Raw genomic sequence first — 20,122 nt, 5'->3', positions numbered from 1 at the left:
GTCACCTTATGGGGCGCAGTGAGAGGGGCACAACAGCACTTCTGTTTCCTCCAAACACACATACCAAGGGTAGTCATGAGGAAACACCAAACATACATTGGGGGACATTTTATAAGACAACTGTCTTACAGTCTTCAAAAAATGTTAAGATCATAAAGATCAAGGAGGGAGAAGGACTGAGAAAGTGAACTGGAGATTCATTAAATGCGTGTTAACCTGGATCGGGCCCTTTTGCTTGGAGGACAATGTTGGTGCAAATGTAAAATTTTATAAGGTTCTCTAAGGTGGTGGTGGGGTATGTGGGAGCTCTTGTGCTGTTCCTGCAACTTTTCTGCAAGTGTGAAACTGTGTATGAAAAAACTGCCAATGATCTTTGCAAAAATGCAAATATGGTATAAAAATTATAAAACCATCTTGAATTACAACAGTTAAAGATATGACTGAAAATAGTTTACAATTAAGAAGTAACGAATTGGTTAAAAAACAGTTTAACTTTGCAATTTCCTTAGAACCGAAGACAATATAAAAATTATAGTCAAAATGCTGTTAAGTAGAAGCAGGCCTGACAGCTCCCTATGCAAAAAACAACAACAAAAAAGACGCCTACAATGAACTAAAATGTTAAGCTGCAAAAATCACTCCAGGGTCCATAAAATCATTCAGTACACAAAAAAACGAACCCCCAAGCTGTTCTAAGACATAGTCCCACCACCAAATATTCTCGACAAATTTTCAATGAATTTTGAAGCAATATATTGTGCTCAAATCTGCTATTGTGTGCAAACAAAACCGATATGGCTTGTATGATTGTGCAGCCAAACAAAAGCAGTGTTGAAACAATTTTGAAACAGTTTTGAAACTTACAGAGGGGGAAGCTGTCAACATCCAAATCCAGTTATCCATATCAAACATCCCAGGAACCTCAGGCGGCAACCCAACTGGCAGTTCCAGTCCTGGTCAGCACACTAGGGCCATTTACAGCTGAGAAGCCTGTGATGGTTTTGTGTCAACCTGACTGGGTGAAGGGATGCCCAGATAGCTGGTAAAACGGTATTTCTGGTGTGTAGGTGAGGGTGTTTCCAGAGGAGTTTAGCATTTCAATCAATAGACCAGAGTACATCTACTGGATGATGCCCACCTTCCCCAATGCAGGTGGGTGTCATCCATTCTGTTGAAGGCCCAAACAGAAACGCAGAGGAAGGGCCAATTTGCTCGAGTTGAACATCCCCTTTCTTCTGTTCTGGGAACCATGGGCCTTACACCAGTGCACCCGACCCCTCCCTCGGCATTCTCAGGCCTTTGATCTTGGACTGAACTACGCCAATTCCTTTCCTGATTCTCCAGCTTGCAGACAGCATACTGTAGGACTGCTAGGTCTCCATAATCAAATGAATCTATTTCCATAATCTCCTTTCCTGTTTTTTTTCTGGAGAACCCTGACTTATGCAAAGCTCATTTAGAAAGCTAGTTAGACGTGTAGGACAGAGCTTTCTGATATTTTCAACATGCCAAACACGATACTTGTATAACACACTGGGAAAACAGATGAGGTTGCCTGGGGTTAGAGCCCAGGTTCCCCAGCTGCCTTGAAGACGACCTCATGGGCTGAGGAAAATCACCATCTCTAAGCATCTATACCTACTGCAAGCCGAGTTAGGAAGCTCTGGAATAGGAAGATGAGGAGTGCATACATCAAAGGCAACAAGAATGGAAAAAGGTACGACTAAGACATGAGGCAGAAGTCTGGGATACTATTTTCTATTTAGTACTCGTGGAAGACAAGTTAGGTTAGATCTGTAAAGGATCCATTACTATTAAAATGGCCATTGTTACAGTACATCAAGCTCAACGGCAGAGGCCATGTTGGTATCTGCAGCACCATACCGTAACACAGGAAGCAAACTTGTCATCCATTTCTTTGGTCATCCCAGCTTCCTCTCCACAGTGAAAACCCTACATGAGGGACCACTGGCTTTCTAAATCTAACTTCACCACAGTGAAGGCTCTTTACAACCAACTTGCAACTGTTCTTGCAGTTCCCCAAATGTTACTGACAGTGCAGTATCTTTTTCCTAGCAAATCCAAGCCTTCACTCAGCCTCATCACTCCCCTTTCCATCCTCCCATCCACAAAGTACACAGTTCTGGAAGCTACCCACCTACCCACCACAACAGGTCCAATTACTGTAACTTCTCCCTCCAGGGTTCCACCACTCTTCTTCCAGCTGCAGTTAAGACGCTTCCTCCTGTTGCCCCAACTCCAATCCCAAGCCATAAGAATTTCCAGATGCTTTCATCTGGCTTTTCTTTTCTGGTTGACTTGTCACACTATGCCAGGTGCTTTTGACAATGTCGTGATGGACTTCATTATCCTACTGTAAAAATAAGAAACAGTGTAGCAACATCCAAGAGTCACTTAGATACCACTAGGCCAGTACATCAGGCTCACAATGTTTCTTTGTGAGTGGACAATGAGGGTTATACCACTCCTCTGTAAAGATCTGTGACGGTCACATGGAAGCCGAACTACAGCTGAGACCTGAAGTCAAGAGTCCAGGAATGTCAGGAGAGGAATAAAAAGCATCACATAACTTAGGTCTACGTAGACTAGTCGGTTTTGAACAGGGACACCAAACTTTTGCTGTAAAGGGCCAGTGATTATTTAGGCTTTGCAGGCCACAGAGTCTGCTGCAGCTATCCAACAGCAAACCTCTGTAGCACAGAAGTAGCTACAGACAATATGTAAACAAATGAGCATGGCTGTGTTTCAATAAAACTTTTAAGGACACTGAAATGTAAATTGAAATGCTGACGTGCTAAAAAAAACATATACAATTGAAACCATTTAAAAATGTAAAGATCACTCTTAGTTCATGGACCACACAACAGGTATAAGCCAGATTTGGCTCACAAAGCTGTAGTTTGCCAGCCCTTGGCTTAGGAGGAAAAATGGGGAAAATGGACGGGAGAGGCCAACTGAACTTTATGGCTGGAGAATCCACCAGAACTGACTGGGTCAGGAACACTCATTGCCTGCAACTGCTTACTTTCAGCAGAACATTTTGTAGCAGCCTTTGGCTGGCTGCTTCAGACAAGAAGTATGGAACAATGGAAATTTTATGCATTCCCTAAAAGACCTCACTAACCCTAACATCCCAGCAAATATCCCATCTCTGTGTTGACTGAGAAAAGCACCAGGAGACCCAATGAAGTCAATCTAGTGCCTGGGCCTCCTATGTAATACACTCACCAATTACTGAAGTAAAAAGAAGTATCAGTGACAGAAACATTGTCAACTTTCAATCTGATTCTATGTGACAGAATCATTTAAAAAATGAGAAGTGCAATGTTGAATGTATTGAAAATATTTTATAATCAATTCTCTAGAATCCTAGCCATCCAGTACAGGAAAAAATTATATTGGAACACTTCAGTATTTTTAAACAATGAAAAAAAAAATTGACTAGAGGATGGCATAAGAAATTTACAAATACAAACTTAGGCTTCCTCACATTTCCCACAGAGCAACTAAACAAGAAAAAGATTTCAAGAAATGACAATACACTTCAAATGCGAAATTCCAAAGTCAAATAGCTACTTACATTAAGAGATTTACCAGAACAGTTTGTAAATTAAACAATAACAGCAAAAGGCACAAAAAGCCTATTTCTTTTATGGTGTCTTGGCTGATTCTTTAAGAAGCAGATAAACAAGGTACTGTAAGGAACGATCAAAACTTGGCCTGAGCTGTCTTCCGGTAATTATTAATCTTAGTATATCCAGATTTGTTGTCCAAGAACAAAAGCTCCATGCCACCTTCTGCTGTCACTTTCCAAGGAAGAGGCTGTTTTTTTTTTTCTGTTTCCAGTTTTCACTATGCTCTGAGCAGATAGAGAATGTCATAAAATAAATGAGAGTATTCCATTATCCGACCAGAAATGCCACCTCTTTTCCCAACTCATTGCTCTGACTTGAATGATGAACGTATATACGAACTCTCATTTTATTCTCCTGAGAAATTATGCATGATCCATTATAAAACATACAGGTAATACAAAGTCCAAAAAGCCTGTCATGTTTATGGCAGTGGTGTGATCTCAGCTCACCGCAACCTTCATTTCCCGGGTTCAAGCAATTCTCATGCCTCAGCCTCCCAAGTAGCTGGGACCACAGGCGTGCGCCACCATGCCTGGCTAATTTTTGTATTTTTAGTATAGATGGGGTTTTGCCATGATGGTCAGGCTGGTCTCGAACTCCTGGCCTCAAGTGATCTGCCCGCCTCGGCCTCCCAAAGTGCTGTGATTACAGACGTTAGCCACCATACCCAGCCAGTTTCATTTATTTTCGTAAGAAATAGGTTATGAGTACGTGATGTAAATGCTTGAAAGTCATCACCATACTGTGCTAAAGATATTGAGAAATTATGCAGAGAGAAATCTGTGCAAATTCATCATCTTAGTATCAGATGGTTAATAAAACAAAGGAAACAAAAAACAAAAACAACCCAAATTATTTCTTTAAATACTCTTATTTATACTCAGGAAAACAGATTTGAAAAACTGAACAAGTACACATCTGCCCCGTTTATGATCAAATAACAATGCCAATGAAGGAGATTCCAAAGGAAAAACTGAGATGAAAAAATCCAAATAAAAGCCAACACTGCTATTAAGATTTTTCTTTTAATATGCCATGAGATATCTTGATTGTATATTTTCCAAAGTACTTTCCAGCCACATCTCCCAACCCTTCCAAAAGATTTTGCCAGTCTTTCCAATGCAATAAAAGATGCTGGATTATAGTTTTCTCTACCATCTCTTTTTGAAAGCAGTATTATACTAATGACTTTAATGGTAATACACTCTTATCTAATAAAGAAACACATTTACAAATATCAGAAACCCAGTTTTGAAACATTTGCATTAATTTTGAACTGAATCAGCATTTTGTGGGTTTTTAAAAAGGCAGCAGTTTGACTCACGACTTGCTGATAAACACATTTCTGCTGAGGGAAGGAGAAAAGACAGGGAGAGTGAATGCTGCATTTCTCCATTGGCCCCAAAAGTGCTAATTTCACAAAGGGATACATCAAAAGCAAACATGCAATGGTTGTTTTAAAACTTTTACTGCAATATAACAATGAAGTAAACAGTAATTAGACACCTACCAATTTTTCCCCAAAACAAACAAAAAAATGTAAACAGGAAAATAACTCTGCCTATACTTGTACAGCTTCTCAAATCATGTTAGAAGGGTCTCACATTCAATGATCAAGAAATTTTAAAATAGCAGTAATTATTTTCATTTTAAGAAAAGGTTCCCTTTCTCCCTCCCACCCCAAGTATTTAACATGAAAGAATGGGCTTCCTTACACATTAATTTTATACTTGTTTTTGAAGCAGCAACAATTAACCTTTGATAATTTGGCATTTCTGTTTACAGTCGCTACAAAAATTCTTTTAATTTCACAAAGCCATTATCCAGTGTTGCCATGAAACAGAGACTGTAAATTCTAGGTAGCTAAGGTTCTTTCTGAAACCAATGTTAAGTCAAAGAAATATAAAGCAGGGCATTACACTAAGTTTCTGGATCTAGTACACTAAAAAGAGTGAAACCTAAGAAAAGTTACCTACTGTTTTACAGAAGAAATAAAGACCTGCAAAAGCTGATTTTTTGGTTGTATATATTTTACACACTGTGTGGAGTTGCGGCATCTGCTAATTGAAGCAGACATGCACTGTATTTATCCCTGCCCTATATCCTAGATCCCTCCCTCCCCACCCCCAACAATCTACTACCTTATACCAAGTATTGTGGATATGAGCCCAAGTCATCCCAGACAATCCAGTGAACAAGTTAGTGTAATGCACTGGTGTGAAGTGTGAGATATAAAAAAGTCCCTTTCAATCTTCATCAAAGTTCTGCTGTAGAAGAAAATTGGCAGCCAAATTCTCATTCTTCTCACAAGCAAAATATGCTTGTATCACAAGTCCTTCAGGAAATCCTAATGCCTTTAACTGGAAGAAAAAGGAAAAAAATATAAATCCAACACACCAATTATGGCACATTTAATTTTACTTACATATTACAGATTCCAGCATAGCACTAAAGACAGATCATTACTCAAAAACATACTGCAACCCAAAAAAGCTCTTGAGAATTTTACATGAATTCATCTCTATCTGAATACGGATTTACTGCCCAACCCAAGGGATTAGATGGAATCTAGACCCTTTCCTTTACTAATCACCTAAAAAAGTCTTTGTTTTCTAGTCAAAGCTTAAGAGATATTATGCAAATACTCTTTGGCCTAATTAAACATTAGTTGCTAATTGCTATGGTTTAAAAATAAATGACTCTACAGAAATGTGTAGATCAAATGGTTTTTAGTATATTAAGAGTGAAGATAAGGATGAGAGTACCTGGAGTATAGTTTAACCACCTCATCTAATTATTTGTAAATTAAAAGCAAATGTTTTATTAATTAATGCCAACTCATGTCTTTCATTTGGATCAAACATCACTCTCAATCTCCTTGCTTTATTCAACACTCCATACTAGAAAACCAGGTGACCAATTAGTAGTAATAACACATGGTACATTTTGAAGTAAAGACAGTGTTCTATTTTTATTTGCTTAACAGTCACAGCATTTTAAATGGTAATACTAGCTACTTAATTTCATTTTCCTAGTCTATTAAAAATCACTTGTAACAATACTCACTGCTTTTAAAAGCCTTTAAAAACTCAGCCAAATGTCACCCTCCTCAATTGTTTCAATCACCTTGAGTTAGATCACGTGTCCCAAACCCCCAGACGGCGAACTGGCACCACCCATTGGCCTGTTAGGAACTGGACCACCCAAGAGGAGGTGAGCAGTGGGTGAGCAAGTGTGAAGTTTCATCTGTATTTACAGCCGCTCCCCATCACTTGAATTACCACCTGAGCTCCATCTCCTTTTGTATCAGTGGCGGCATTAGGTTCTCATAGGAGCATGAACTGTGCATGTGAGGGATCTAGGTTCTGTGCTCCGTATGATAGCCTAACAAATGCCTGATGATGTGAGGTGAACAGTTTCAGCCCAAAACCATCACCTCGCCCCACTTCCTAACCTAACTAATGCCTGATAATCGGAGGCAGAACAGTTTCATCCCAAAACCACTGCGCCCACTCCACCTCTGTTGGTAGAAAAAAAGGTCTTCTACAAAACTAGTCCCTGGTGCCAAAAAGGTTGAGGACTGCTGTTAAGATTATATTTGGAAATGACCCTTAAAATTTGGGCAAAAATCCCAATTCATCACGAATAACTACTGATCTATGAAAGGAGAAGAAATTTAAAAATCCGTTTGTTATCTGGGTTTTATCCAGATCAATGCTAGGATAGGTGAAGTAAAGGGTACAATCCAACTGCCTGCTTCTACAAAACACACAATTTAAAGATTCAAAGACACAATGATCAAAAAAGGTATATACCATGCAAATGGTAACCAAAAAAGAGCTAGAATGGCTATATCAGATGAAACAGATTTAAGATAAAAATTGTTACTATAAACAAAAGACATTTTATGATAAAAAAAAAGGATCAGGAAGACACAACAATTATAAACATATATATCAGAGCCACAAAATACATAAAATAAAAACTGAGAATTAAAGGTAGAAATTGGTAATTAACAATAATAGTTAGAGAAATCTATAGCCCCACCTTCAATAACAGATAAAACAGCTAAGGAAGAAGACTTGACTACAAACTAGATTTATCAGGTATTTATAGACCACAATAAGAACTACATTATATTCTTCTTCAGTATACATAGAACATTCTTCAGAAATGCCATGTTAAGCCACAAAACGAACCTCAATAAGTTGAAAAGTATTGAAAGTATGTTCTCTGATTATAATGGAATGAATTTAGAAAAGGAGAAAATGTGGGAAATTCATAAACTTGTAGAAATTAACACAATCCTAAATAACGAATGAATTAAATTAGAAACCAAAAGGGAAATTGAAAAACATTTTGAGATTAAAGAAAGTAAAAACACAACATACTAAAACCTATGGAATGCTCTTATAGAATAAACACAGAAGGAATATTATAGCTATAAACATCTATGCTAACAAAGGTAGATAATAATCTAATCTTAAACTAAAACTAAACAAAGATTTAAACTAAACCTAATCTAAAAAAGGAAGAACAAACTTAAAGCAAGTAAGAAGGAAATAAACATTACAGAGACTTAAAAAAAAAAAAAAAAAAAGACTAGAAAAACAATAGGGAGAATCAATAAAACCCAAAGTTATTTTTGTCATTAAAAAAAAAAAAATCAACAAAATTAAAACCTTTAGCTAAACTGAAGGGAAAAAACAAAAATCTTAGGACTCAAATTACTAAAATCAGGAATAAATGCAGGAACATTACTACTTTAACAAAAGAAGAAATAAAATGATTATAAGGAAATATGTACAACTGCATGCCAACAAATTAGACTACTCAGATAAAATACACAAATTTCAAGTCAAAAACCATCAAAACTGACTCTAAAAGAAATAGAAAAGTAGAACAGACAACTAACAAGAGACTGAATCAGTAATCACTAAACTTCCCAAAAAGAAAAGCCCAGGCCCAGACTACTGGTCAATTCTATCAACTATTCAAAGAATTAACACCAATTCTTAATAAATACTTCCAGAAAACAGAAGAGGAGAGAGTAATTCCCAACTCACTCTAAGAGGCCAGTATTACCCAGACACCAAATTCAAAGACATCACAAAAAAACTACAGACCATTATGACTTATGAACAGATGCAAAAATCCTCAACAAAATACAAACAGGCTAAATCCAGCAACGTATAAAAAGGATCATACGCTGTGACCAGTAAAATTTATCTCAGAAATGCAAGGTTGGTTCAACATACAAAAATCAATCAATGTAATAAAAGCATACTAAAGGACAAAAATCACGATTATCTTAATAAAAAAAGAAAAAACATTTGACAAAATCCAACACCTTTTTCTGATGAACAAACTAGGAACAGAAGGGAATTTTTTCAATCTGATAAAGGGCATCCACAAAAAACCCACAGATAACATCATACTTAGTGATGAAAGACTGAATGCTTTCCCCTAAGATCAAGAACCAAACAAGGATGTTGTTGGTTCTTGCTAGTCTAATAATATACCGGAGGCTCCAGATAGGGCAATTAGACAAGACAAAGAAATAAAAGGTATCCATATTGGAAAAGAAGTAAAACTGTCTCTATCTGCAGATGACATGACCTCGTATATGGAAAATCCTAATGAACACATGCACAAACTACTTAATGAATAAATAAGAGTTCAAGAGGGTTTTAAGATAAAAGATCAATATACACAATTAAATTGTATTTTTATATAGTTAGCAATGAACAATCTGAAAATGAAATTAAGAGAAAAATCCATTTATTTATTTATTTATTTATTTATTTTTTGAGACGGAGTCTTGCTCTGTCGCCCGGGCTGGAGTGCAGTGGCCAGATCTCAGCTCACTGCAAGCTCCGCCTCCCGGGTTCACGCCATTCTCCTGCCTCAGCCTCCCGAGTAGCTGGGACTACAGGCGCCTGCCACCTTTTAGTAGAGACGGGGTTTCACCAGGTTAGCCAGGATGGTCTCGATCTCCTGACCTCGTGATCCGCCCGCCTTGGCCTCCCAAAGTGCTGGGATTACAGGCTTGAGCCACCACGCCTGGCCGAGAAAAATCCATTTATAACAGCATCAAGAAGAATAAAAATACCTAGGAATAATTTTTTAAAAAGTAGTGCACAACTTCAGAACACTACTGAAAGAAATTATAGAAAAACCTTATTATTAATATGGCAATACTCCGCAAATTTCATCTATAGAATAAAACAATCCCTATCAAGATCCCAACCAGCATTTTTTTTTTTTTTGCAGGAATCAGACAAGCTGATGCTAAAATTTGTGCAAGAATGCAAAAGATCCAGAACAGCCAGAACAATCTTGAGAAACAATAATAAAATGGGAACAATTAACACTTCCCAATTTCAAAACTTACTTAGAAAGCCACACTAATATGCACTTTATCTGATTTCCACGTCAAAACACTTTGTAAGATAAGACAGGGCAAGTATTATGATTACTACGATTCCCTGTTTATAGTAAAAATGAGGGAGAAAAAGAATGACTAATCACGATATAAAAACTAGGTTACTGGAATCAGGATAGCAGAGTTCTGATGTTTAATATAAATAAAAAATAAATACAAGTAAAAACTCGAAAAAATCTAGAATTGGGTATATACTTCTAAGACTTTTTCTTCTTGAATTTTAACACAGCAATAAAATTATACCTTTACTGCTTGTCCTTTGGCTTCACAGAAGACAAGATGGGGGAACAGGGTTAAGAGGAGACTATCTTTACCGCAATCCATAGGGCAATGCTCTATTTTGGCTCTGTCCATCAGAACTATCTCCAGTAAACGAAAATGTTCTACATTGGTTCTATCCAATAGTAGCCACTAACCCCATGTGACTTCTGAGCACTTGAAATGGGGCTAGTGTGACTAAGGAATTTTTTTTCTTTTTTTTGAGACAGTCTCACTCTGTTGCCCAGGCTGGAGTACAGTGATGCAATCTTGGCTCACTGCAACCTCTGCCTCCCAGGTTCAAGCAATTCTCCTGCCTCAGCCTCCCAAGTAGCTGAGATTACAGGTGCGTGCCACCACTCCCAGCTAATTTTTGTATTTTTAGTAGAGATGGGGTTTCACCATGTTGGCCAGGCTGGTTTTGAACTCCTGACCTCAGGTGATCCGCCCACCTTGGCCTCCCAAAGTGCTGGGATTACAGGCGTGAGCCCAGCCAAGAACTAACTTTTAAAGTTTTAAACTCACCCTTTCTATAGCTTCTTTTTCCTGAGGCGTTACTTGAATGTAGTTCATATGACCACTTCCAGCTTCTGCAATTCCTCCACTGCCACCTCCACCTCCTCCTCCTTGACCACCAGCTTCTTGAACTGGTTCATTTAACATCTGAATAAAATGCTCCTGGTGTTGGCTAATTTGCTGTGGTGATGTGAATGACAGAGAAAAATAATACATTGATATTAAGCATCTACAAGAACAGAGGAATTCTAAATATCACTAAGAGAAAAGGCTACACTTTTGCAAACGTAGTATTTTAGTGATTCTGGATTATTCAGTCTTTGGAAGGATGTGATTTCTTGTACATTAGTAAAGAAATGTAGTACTTTTGGGCAAAGTAAACAGTGAAGAAATTCAAATTCTTAAGTGCTCTGAGCCTCCTGTGCTAAAAAACAAACAAGCAAACTACTGTGGCACTATAAGAACAGAACTTATTCTGTATACTTGCAGATGTTTTTACCTTCCACACTAGTGGGCACTAAAATGCTGTATAAAATTCAAAATACTTGGTGATCTGAGCATTAAAGAAGCCCCACACTTATTTTTTCTAAGAGTAAGTTGTTCCTATTGCTTAGAAGTTCCTAAGAAAAAGGAACTAAGTAATAAGCTTGTAAACAGTGATTTAAAGTTAGGCAGTTTCTTTGTTAAACAGCTTCCCAAATTCTTTAATATAGTAATGTCTACTGGGAATCTCCAAGAAGGAAATATAAAATGTTTCCCAAACTTATTATTATTTGGTCAACTTAATTTAACCCAACCTCTATATCCCAACTGTTTTTTTAGTACACCTATCCAGATTACAACATTCTACTAAGTGTAGCTTGGAAGAATACATTCACCATTCTCAAATACAGAGTTGTATTTGAGGCGGGGAAGGACCGTTCATGGACTTTTTCAAAATGTGATACACTCTAACCCACTTGTGAAACTGACACTGATTAGTCACCTGAAGTAACTGAGGATTCTCTCGACCTATCTGCTGTAGTAATGCTGGAAGCAGGGAAGGATTCTGTTGAATAATTTGTCTCATCTGTTGAAACTGAGGCTGATTCCGTAAAAATTCAAGGGGATGTCCTAAAATACACATAAACGTTTTTAAACAAAAGCAGTAAATATATATACAAAGAGTGGTTAAACAATACATTTAGACAGCAAACATATCAAGTAAAAAATGATTTCTCAGATATAATAAATGAAGTAAATAATGATTAAATCTTCCAACCGTATCAACTTGCAAGTTTTATATAGCAAAAATTACTCCTATTAGCAAATGCAGGGAGTACAGAACGCTGACTGTAACATGAACCAAACTTGTCTATAATTGCCCTTGGCACTCAATGTTATAAAATAATCCTAGAAACTTGTTCTATCAAAATAAAAAGTACTAAAAATTGTTCCTGTTGCTTAAAGGTTCCTAAGAAAAATATACACCACAACTAACAAAAACAAAAACTCACTACTTTATAAACAATGAAAACCCCTAGAAGAACACAATCTGAGCTTGAATTCCTAGGAAATGCTAAACCAAAGTAGAGAAAGACATTTAAAGTCTGAAGTCAGACTTGCAAATCAGGAGAAATTTTAATACAAACTTACATTAAGGAAGACTTCTGGTTATTACCATTAAATTTCAAACATTTGTGAACTACAAAAACTTCAGATAAATAAGCTGTATGGCAATCTAGTACTAATATACCTAAACTCTTCAGTCTAAAATCCATTCACAATAATAAATGTTAATGCCAAATAAAATATAAAATACAGAACTTGTGGCTTTTTCAGGGTGCTGGTACTTCTCTGGTTATGCTATAGGAAACCAAAAATTGTACATAAAGGAATTATGTTTTTGAGATTACTAATGAAGAAAAGAGAATTTTTAGAGGTATGTTGTAATTTCCTATTCAGGAAGACAATCATTCAAACTGAAATGACCATAGCACATGGGTTTTTTATTCTTCCATATATAATACTAGCTTTATAGGTGAAAGCAATGAGACTTAGAGACTATGTTACCTAATAAGTGCTGAAAGGAAGAGAACCCCAAATCCAAAGCAGAGCTGTGGCCATCTCTTTCCACTCCCATGCTGAATCACAACAAACAAAAGGCCTGTCCTCTGGAGACTGTACACAAAGCACTGAGTGACCTCTGTCAACCAGAGGTGACTATCATAATCAGAGCTAGGAAATGCACAGAAGAGTGGCCTTTTCAAGATCAACAGTTTGTATTACTTTATTAATATACAGAAGAACGAACGAAGGAGAACACTGCGTAATTCCTAAGCCGACCGCAGGTTCCAGGCTCTGCTCTGTAGTCAGACCTATAGCAACGTGTGGGTATGGTCAGTACCCCAGTAAGAAGACTTCAATTCAAGCTCTGCTTTCTCCTCTAGATACAAGGTTTGAAACCTCTCAGGGTCTCATTTCCTTGGTTGTATAACTACTGAAATCCTGCTGGCTTTGAAATTACATACACTTTGTAACATTTATGGAGAGAGTTAAGAGACAAAGTGAGCAAACCATTCTGAACAGCATCAGAAAGTAACACTAAATACAAACTGGAAAGCATCTTTTCCTTAAAACAAATAAAACAGAATATGCCCTCTGACAAAACTGCAACACTGATGTTTAATATCAGCAAGGATACCTTTTACATCCACTTGGGAGAGTTTCTTTTGGGCCCTTCTCAAACATTAGTGAAGAGAGAACTTAATGAATCATTCAACTGCTCTGGGAATGAACCTCATTTCTGAAGTATTTCAGATTAAATCATTTTATACTAAAAATTCACGGCCATTCCTTCTCCATCCAAAAGATTCCACTTTACCTCCAGAACTTGTTGTTGTCGTCGTTGCTGTCGTAGTTGCTGCAGCTGCAGCCACTGCTGAAGACTGAGGAGCCCCAGTACTAGCTGCTTGAGGGGGGTCAACCACAGCCTGACTTTCTCTATCTCCAGGGATTCCCTATAACAGAATTTTCAAGCTTTAAGATATCCCTTCAGGCAAAATTAAATATTATACAGAGTAAAAGATTTATAGTCTATTTAACATCTTGTCTGATTTTCAAAAGCATCAAACAGATGTCTGCTTCAATTAAAAGTAAAGGATTATTAAGCTGCATGGATTAAAATTAGATTAGAAATGACCTGGGTGCATTATAGAAAAACCCACATTGCTGTAATAATGCAGAGCAGCACTGTCCAGCAGAACTTTCCATGATGATGGAAATTTTCCCTGTGTTGTCCAATAAGACACCTACCAGGCACACGTAATTGGCGTCAAAGTTGAAAAATATTGATACATGTACCTTCTTAAAACTGAACATAACCAAAGGTTTTTGTGCTCCCTATTACTTCAGTTGACTTTTTAACTTCTTAGAAATCTTCATCAGCTGTTACTCACTGACAAAAAGGACTGAATTTGCAATTCTAGCTTAAGATAATCCAAAAAGAGTTTTTGATGCACATTTCACAGTTCTGAAATGACTCCTGGGGAAAAAAATATCTAATGGATACAGACCAGGTACACAGCGGTCAGGCAGGAGGATCTCCTCTACTGATCCACGGTACTGAGTGTCACTCAGAAAGTATCTCATAAATTTGACATACTTTTGAGTAAAGCGTTTCTTTGAGAAAGTGTCAAAGTATCTCATAAATATGAGCTACTCAAGTATCTCCAAAAATTTAATTTTTCAAAACGCACAAAATCGATCTAAAATAAACTGAAACCATTTAGTTTTTAGGTGATGCCTTTTGTAAGTTTATAGTACTTATCTTTTAAAGTTATTAAGAGCTTAAAACTGCATGTGCTAAAATCTTTTGGGACACCTATTTTGATGCACATGATTGATAAGACTTGTCATTTAAAAATTTTAAAAAGTCTTTATTAAGTTTTTACAGATTGTGAAAAGAAGAGAATAAAGAACCAAGTATTACAATTGAGTAAGATGATAAACGCTTCCATTTCCTAATAAGCCAGAAGCCAAAAGCAACAACATATAAAGGATGAAGGTCAACACAGCAGGAAAATGGATGCATGCATTAGATGTCACTCCAGGCATTAAAATCAATGTTTTTGAATGAGTTCATCATTTCAAACCCTTAACTTAGATGGGCAGTTATTTAAGTGCTAACAAACTACATTTAGGATCCAGAGGGTCCATCAAATTCTGTTTCATTAAACTAAAAAGTTAATCTTCATTGCTACAGATTGACCTCTATTCTCACACGTTACATAGCCTCTTGTTAGATAAGTGCTCAACATTTCTTCTTTCCATCCATTCACCTTATTATCTGTTAACTAGTAACAGTTAAAGGCAACTTTTCCCCTCCTGTCTATGAAACAAACAGCACACATACAAAAAACATTTTAGTTATAAATTGTTTGATCAACTCATGACTCATCTATTTATTTGCATTTGATGCTATACAGCAGTTTTAGCATTTAGCAACTTTGGTAACAATGATTCTTTTTTTTTATACCCCAAAACTCCACATTCATTAGATCAAAATAACTGATACTGTTGAACTTATGCAGAATTCTAAATCAGGTGTAAATGAAAGCCACTCCATAAAAGCTAATACTTTTATACAATCTGTTTAGGGTATGCACCCCTCACCAAACAAATTCACAACAATTACTAATTCCAGAATTCCAAACAAACTGGATAAACTGCCAGCATTTAAAGACACTACTCAAGAAGACAATGAAAAACTGAATTTAAAAAGATAAAATAATATGCTAAGAAAAGGTTTTGTGAACTTCACATCCAAATGCATGGGCAAATAAATAGTGGAGGCAGAGTACAGTTATGAGGCTTATAACTGACTCTTCTGAAACTAGGCAGCTACCTGAAAGGAAATTTTAACAGAAGTACAACTTAGACACAAAGGACAACCTAGACATAAAGGAATGGGTTAAACTGGATTAATTGCCAAAAGAGTTAACTCTAAGATACTAAAAGAGCAACTCTAAGATGGTATTTAGGGCAATTCAGGCTTCGATAATACTCCAAAACACCAGACAATTATAGAATAGAAGATTTTTAAAAAGTTAATTCAATTACTTTAGCCTGTGTCACATCTGTAAAACTAGCAGACTTTCATCTTAATACCAAGTGTTTCAGTCAATGTCCACAACAATCTATTTCTCAAAAACTCCCATTACCAGTAAAAAAAGAAAACCTTATTCAAAAAGTCCCTCAACTCCTACTGACTATAAAAACAAATTCAAATGCTAATGGAACCAAGTAAATAACATCATTCGTTAAATGCGTGATGTTACATTGGTAACAGTGAATCAGAGAATAATGAATTAGATTCTATGATCTAAAATATTTTCCTTAATCCCTTGCAAAAATCTGGGATCCAAAGTTGTCCAGATAAACCAGAAATCTGTACTTATATGTGAAATTTCCCAGATTTTAAAAAGCTGGCAACTTATTACAGATATATACATAGTATAAGCAAAAGAATTTGGCCCAGACTCTCAAGCTTAAAATTTTTGTTCTTAATAATTCATGCACAGTGGCACCTAAAAAGCTACTACAATGCTGGACCACTATATTAAAAAAGGTTACATTTTATTAACACAAAATACAAACATACTAGAAAAAAGTACTGTATATCATCTAGCATATATCATACAGGTGAACTGGTCCTTTAAAATCTGTTTGAGATTTTGATCTTAAACAACTAGAATGGAGTAAAGTAAAACATGTTTCTCACCATTAAAAGATACTCCACTGCTCTGTCAGGGTTGTTGAAACTGGCTCTCAGGGCTGCAATTACTTGCTCTCGTTCATAGCCCATTGACATGATCTCAGTTACCATATTCTCGTAAGACTGACCCGTCACTAAAAAGGGAGGGTGGAGGGGAAAGAAAAGGAACATTTAATAAATAAGAATTCTCTATACATTTCTTGATTCATGTATACATTTCAGGCACAACTGTGCTAGGAATACAAAGATGAGTAACAGTATAAATTACAACATATATGTAGTAGGTAATGGTCCCCCAAAGATGCCCTCCGGTTTGAATCCTGGAACCTATAAATAGGCTACATGGCAAAGGGAAATTGAGGTTATAGATAAACTTAAGGTTGCTAATCAGCTGACTTTAAGATAGAGACCTCATGCTGGATTATCTAAGTGGGTCCAGCATAATGACATGAATCCTTAAGAATAGTAGGAGGCAGATGAGAGGGTCAGAGAAACAGGTGTGAGGAGGAGGAGATAAAACCAGGATAAGAGATGTTATGCTGTTGCCTTTGAAGATGGAGAAAGGGGCTACCAGCCAAGGTATGTGAACAGTCTCTAGAAACTGGACAGGATCAGGAAAAAAATTATTCCCTGGAGTCTCCAAAAGGGAACTCCAGCTCCCTAATTTTAGTAGTGAGCCCTGTGTTTCACTTCTAACCTACAGTACTAGAAGATAGTTAATCTGTGTTATTCTACACCATTAAGTTTGTGTTAACTTACTACAATAGCAACAGGAAATTCATATAATACGTTTCAGAGTATAATAGAAAAATGAGGTACAAAGGTAAGGGAGAATCAGGAGGTCAAAGAAGGCAACTGATAAGAAGAGACACCGAATTCTGAAAACATGCTGGGGAACGGATGGCATTTCAAACCATCAACTCTGATGCAACAAGTTCAGTTTCCCTTTGATACCTTATATAACTAAAACAGTGGGGAAAGAGAGGTTAGGAGCTAGAAAGTTAAAATCTTGTACACTATACAAAGTTGGTAAAATGCCCTAAGCGCTAATATTCCAACAAGTCACTTCTTACAGACTCCTATGCTCCCTCCTCTCAGCACAGACAACACTCTGAATAAATGAAAGTTATTTTCCTCATAAACTTACCTTACTTAAAACTATCGTCTCTTCCGCTTGTGTTCTGGGGACCATTACCAAACTGGATTTGGTTATCCTCTCTTCTCCACCAACATCTTTCCCCCTCTGTGTAATTATCCTGGGTCAGTAGTTAACTATGTCCTATATTTCACCCTAAAACAAAAACACCTCCCTCCTTTGACTTCATCCTAATTCCTCTTTGAGGAACCATCTGCTCTCTTCCCATGACAGCCACAGCTATTGAACATGTGTCCACTTTCTCACATTCCACTCATTCCTCAACTAACTGCAATTCAGATTTCCCTCTCAAATGTGTCCCACCATTATCTGTTTGCTCTCTTTAAACGAATGACACCTCTATTCACCTAAGTGCTTGAACAGAAACCCTGGGGATTTCAGTTCCTTTTCCTCTTCCTTCCACACCTCATTTACCAGCATACCTGCTAGGTTAGATCTCTAAATTACACCCCAAACCCATCTCTTCATTCTCTACTGTCATCACTGAAGACAAGCCCACAACAGTCTCTACATGGGATTACACCATTTCCAACTCTTGTCTCCATATCTACAATCTATTCTTCAGCCAGTTGCAGAAGTCAACACACACACACACACACAAAACCCCTCATCTCATTTCTGGCTCCCAGCCCTCAACAATGCTCCACCCACCACACTCATCTTCCCGGTGTTACTTCAGCAGGCCACACCTTTTCCTGCCCCAGGGCCTTTACACAACACCAGCCATCTTTAGATGGCCAGTTTCTTCAACATGCTTCAGTTCTATATTTAAAAGGTATTGCCTAGCCATCCCAGGTAGCCTTCTGTTTTTTCTTTAGGGACGCCCTTTGTGTTCTTAATATTATTTATCCTTTTTTCTTTTAATGTTTCATTATTTTTTTCTGGCCCCAACTGAATGCAAGTTTGTGCAGAAAACCATGCCATTTTGCATATTTCCCTGATAACACAGCTGACACCGAGTAGCTGTTGAATAAATAAATTTTTTCTGCAGAATTTTCCAAATAAAGGTGTTTAATAGCTAAAAAACCCCTAAATATCACAAAAAGATTAATCATTTGATATCTTGTTTAAAATAATGACTTTCCTTTTCCCATCCCATAAAACAATAATTTTTAATTATTTATTTTCTTATCTACTGATATAATTCGAGCACAAAGCAACTCAAGTAGCAATATACTTTCAGTAACCTAATTCCCAGATACAGAAATCAGTATCAATACAACTGAAATTAAGAGCTACAGAAAATCAGAACTGCGTTATTTTAACATAGTGTTTTTCTTTTAGTTCTCTCTACTTCATAAGAAAGGTTTAATTTCAACTCCTTTAAAAGATGAGGAGGTTACAGTTTGGAGAGATTAATAATTTGGTAAAGGCCAGGCGTGGTGGTTCACGCCTGTAACCCCAGCACTTGGGAGGCCGACACGGGTGGATCACGAGATCAGGAGATCAAGACCATCCTGGTCAACATGGTGAAATCCCATCTCTACTAAAAACACAAAAAAATTATCTGGGCATGGTGGCACGTGCCTGTAGTCCCACCTACTCAGGAGGCTGAGGCAGGAGAACTGCTTGAACCCCGGAGGCAGAGACTGCAGTGAGCCAAGACCATGCCACTGCACTTCAGCCTGGTGAAAGAGCAAGACTCTGTCTCCAATACAAAAAAAAAAAAAAAAAAAAATTGGTCAAAGTATTAAGTCATGGTGCAGAGATAAAAACACAGGCTGATAGTGAAGAGTCTCCACACCTAATCATTACACTATGATTCCTAAAATCATGTTTCCTAGTTAAATTATAGAATCTCAAAAAATACCCATAAGCAGTGTGATACTTTTTAGATCTTAAAAGTCCAAAGGCAAATGACTAGTAAAAAGAACTAGAGAGGCCGGCATGGTGGCTCACACCTGTAATCCCAGCACTTTGGGAGGCCGAGGTGGGCGAATCACCTAAGGTCAGGAGTTCAAGACCAGCCTGGCCAACGTGGTGAAACCCCGTATCTATTAAAAACACAAAAATTAGCTGGGCATGGTGGCAGGTGCCTGTAATCCCAGCTATTTGGAAGGCTGAGGCAGGAGAATTTCTTGAAACCAGGAGGCGGAGGTTGCAGTGAGCTGAGCCTGCGCCACTGCACTCCAGCCTGGGTGACAAAGACAGAGAGTGAGTCTCAAAAAAACAAACAAACAAACAAACAAAACGAGAGAGACTGGACAAGAAACAGAGTAATGAGGCCAAAGAGGTGGTGATGAAGAACCTTATGTCATTCAGAATAAGCTTTGATCATATTACCTCACTTCAAATACTATTACCAGGCTATTGTAATCAAAACAGCATGGTACTGG

General features: G+C 37.3%; 1 protein-coding gene across 1 annotated transcript in view; it reads right to left on the bottom strand.

Moving 5' to 3' along the window:
• Window positions 1-3,353: 3,353 nt before the first annotated feature.
• The window catches only part of RAD23B (RAD23 homolog B (S. cerevisiae)), a 46,862-nt gene continuing 30,093 nt past the window's right edge, over window positions 3,354-20,122 (bottom strand). The window contains exons 6-10 of the mRNA XM_011948243.1: window positions 16,637-16,764; window positions 13,739-13,874; window positions 11,861-11,988; window positions 10,885-11,055; window positions 3,354-6,016 (exon numbers count right to left, since the gene is read on the bottom strand). Coding sequence (XP_011803633.1) covers window positions 5,903-6,016; window positions 10,885-11,055; window positions 11,861-11,988; window positions 13,739-13,874; window positions 16,637-16,764 — 677 coding nt within the window. The 3' untranslated portion in view covers window positions 3,354-5,902. The remainder of the gene's footprint in view (window positions 6,017-10,884; window positions 11,056-11,860; window positions 11,989-13,738; window positions 13,875-16,636; window positions 16,765-20,122) is intronic.

This window comes from Colobus angolensis, unplaced genomic scaffold (assembly GCF_000951035.1).
Source record: "Colobus angolensis palliatus isolate OR3802 unplaced genomic scaffold, Cang.pa_1.0 Scaffold276, whole genome shotgun sequence".
NCBI lineage: Eukaryota > Metazoa > Chordata > Mammalia > Primates > Cercopithecidae > Colobus > Colobus angolensis.
This window is presented reverse-complemented; position numbering and strand designations above follow the sequence as displayed.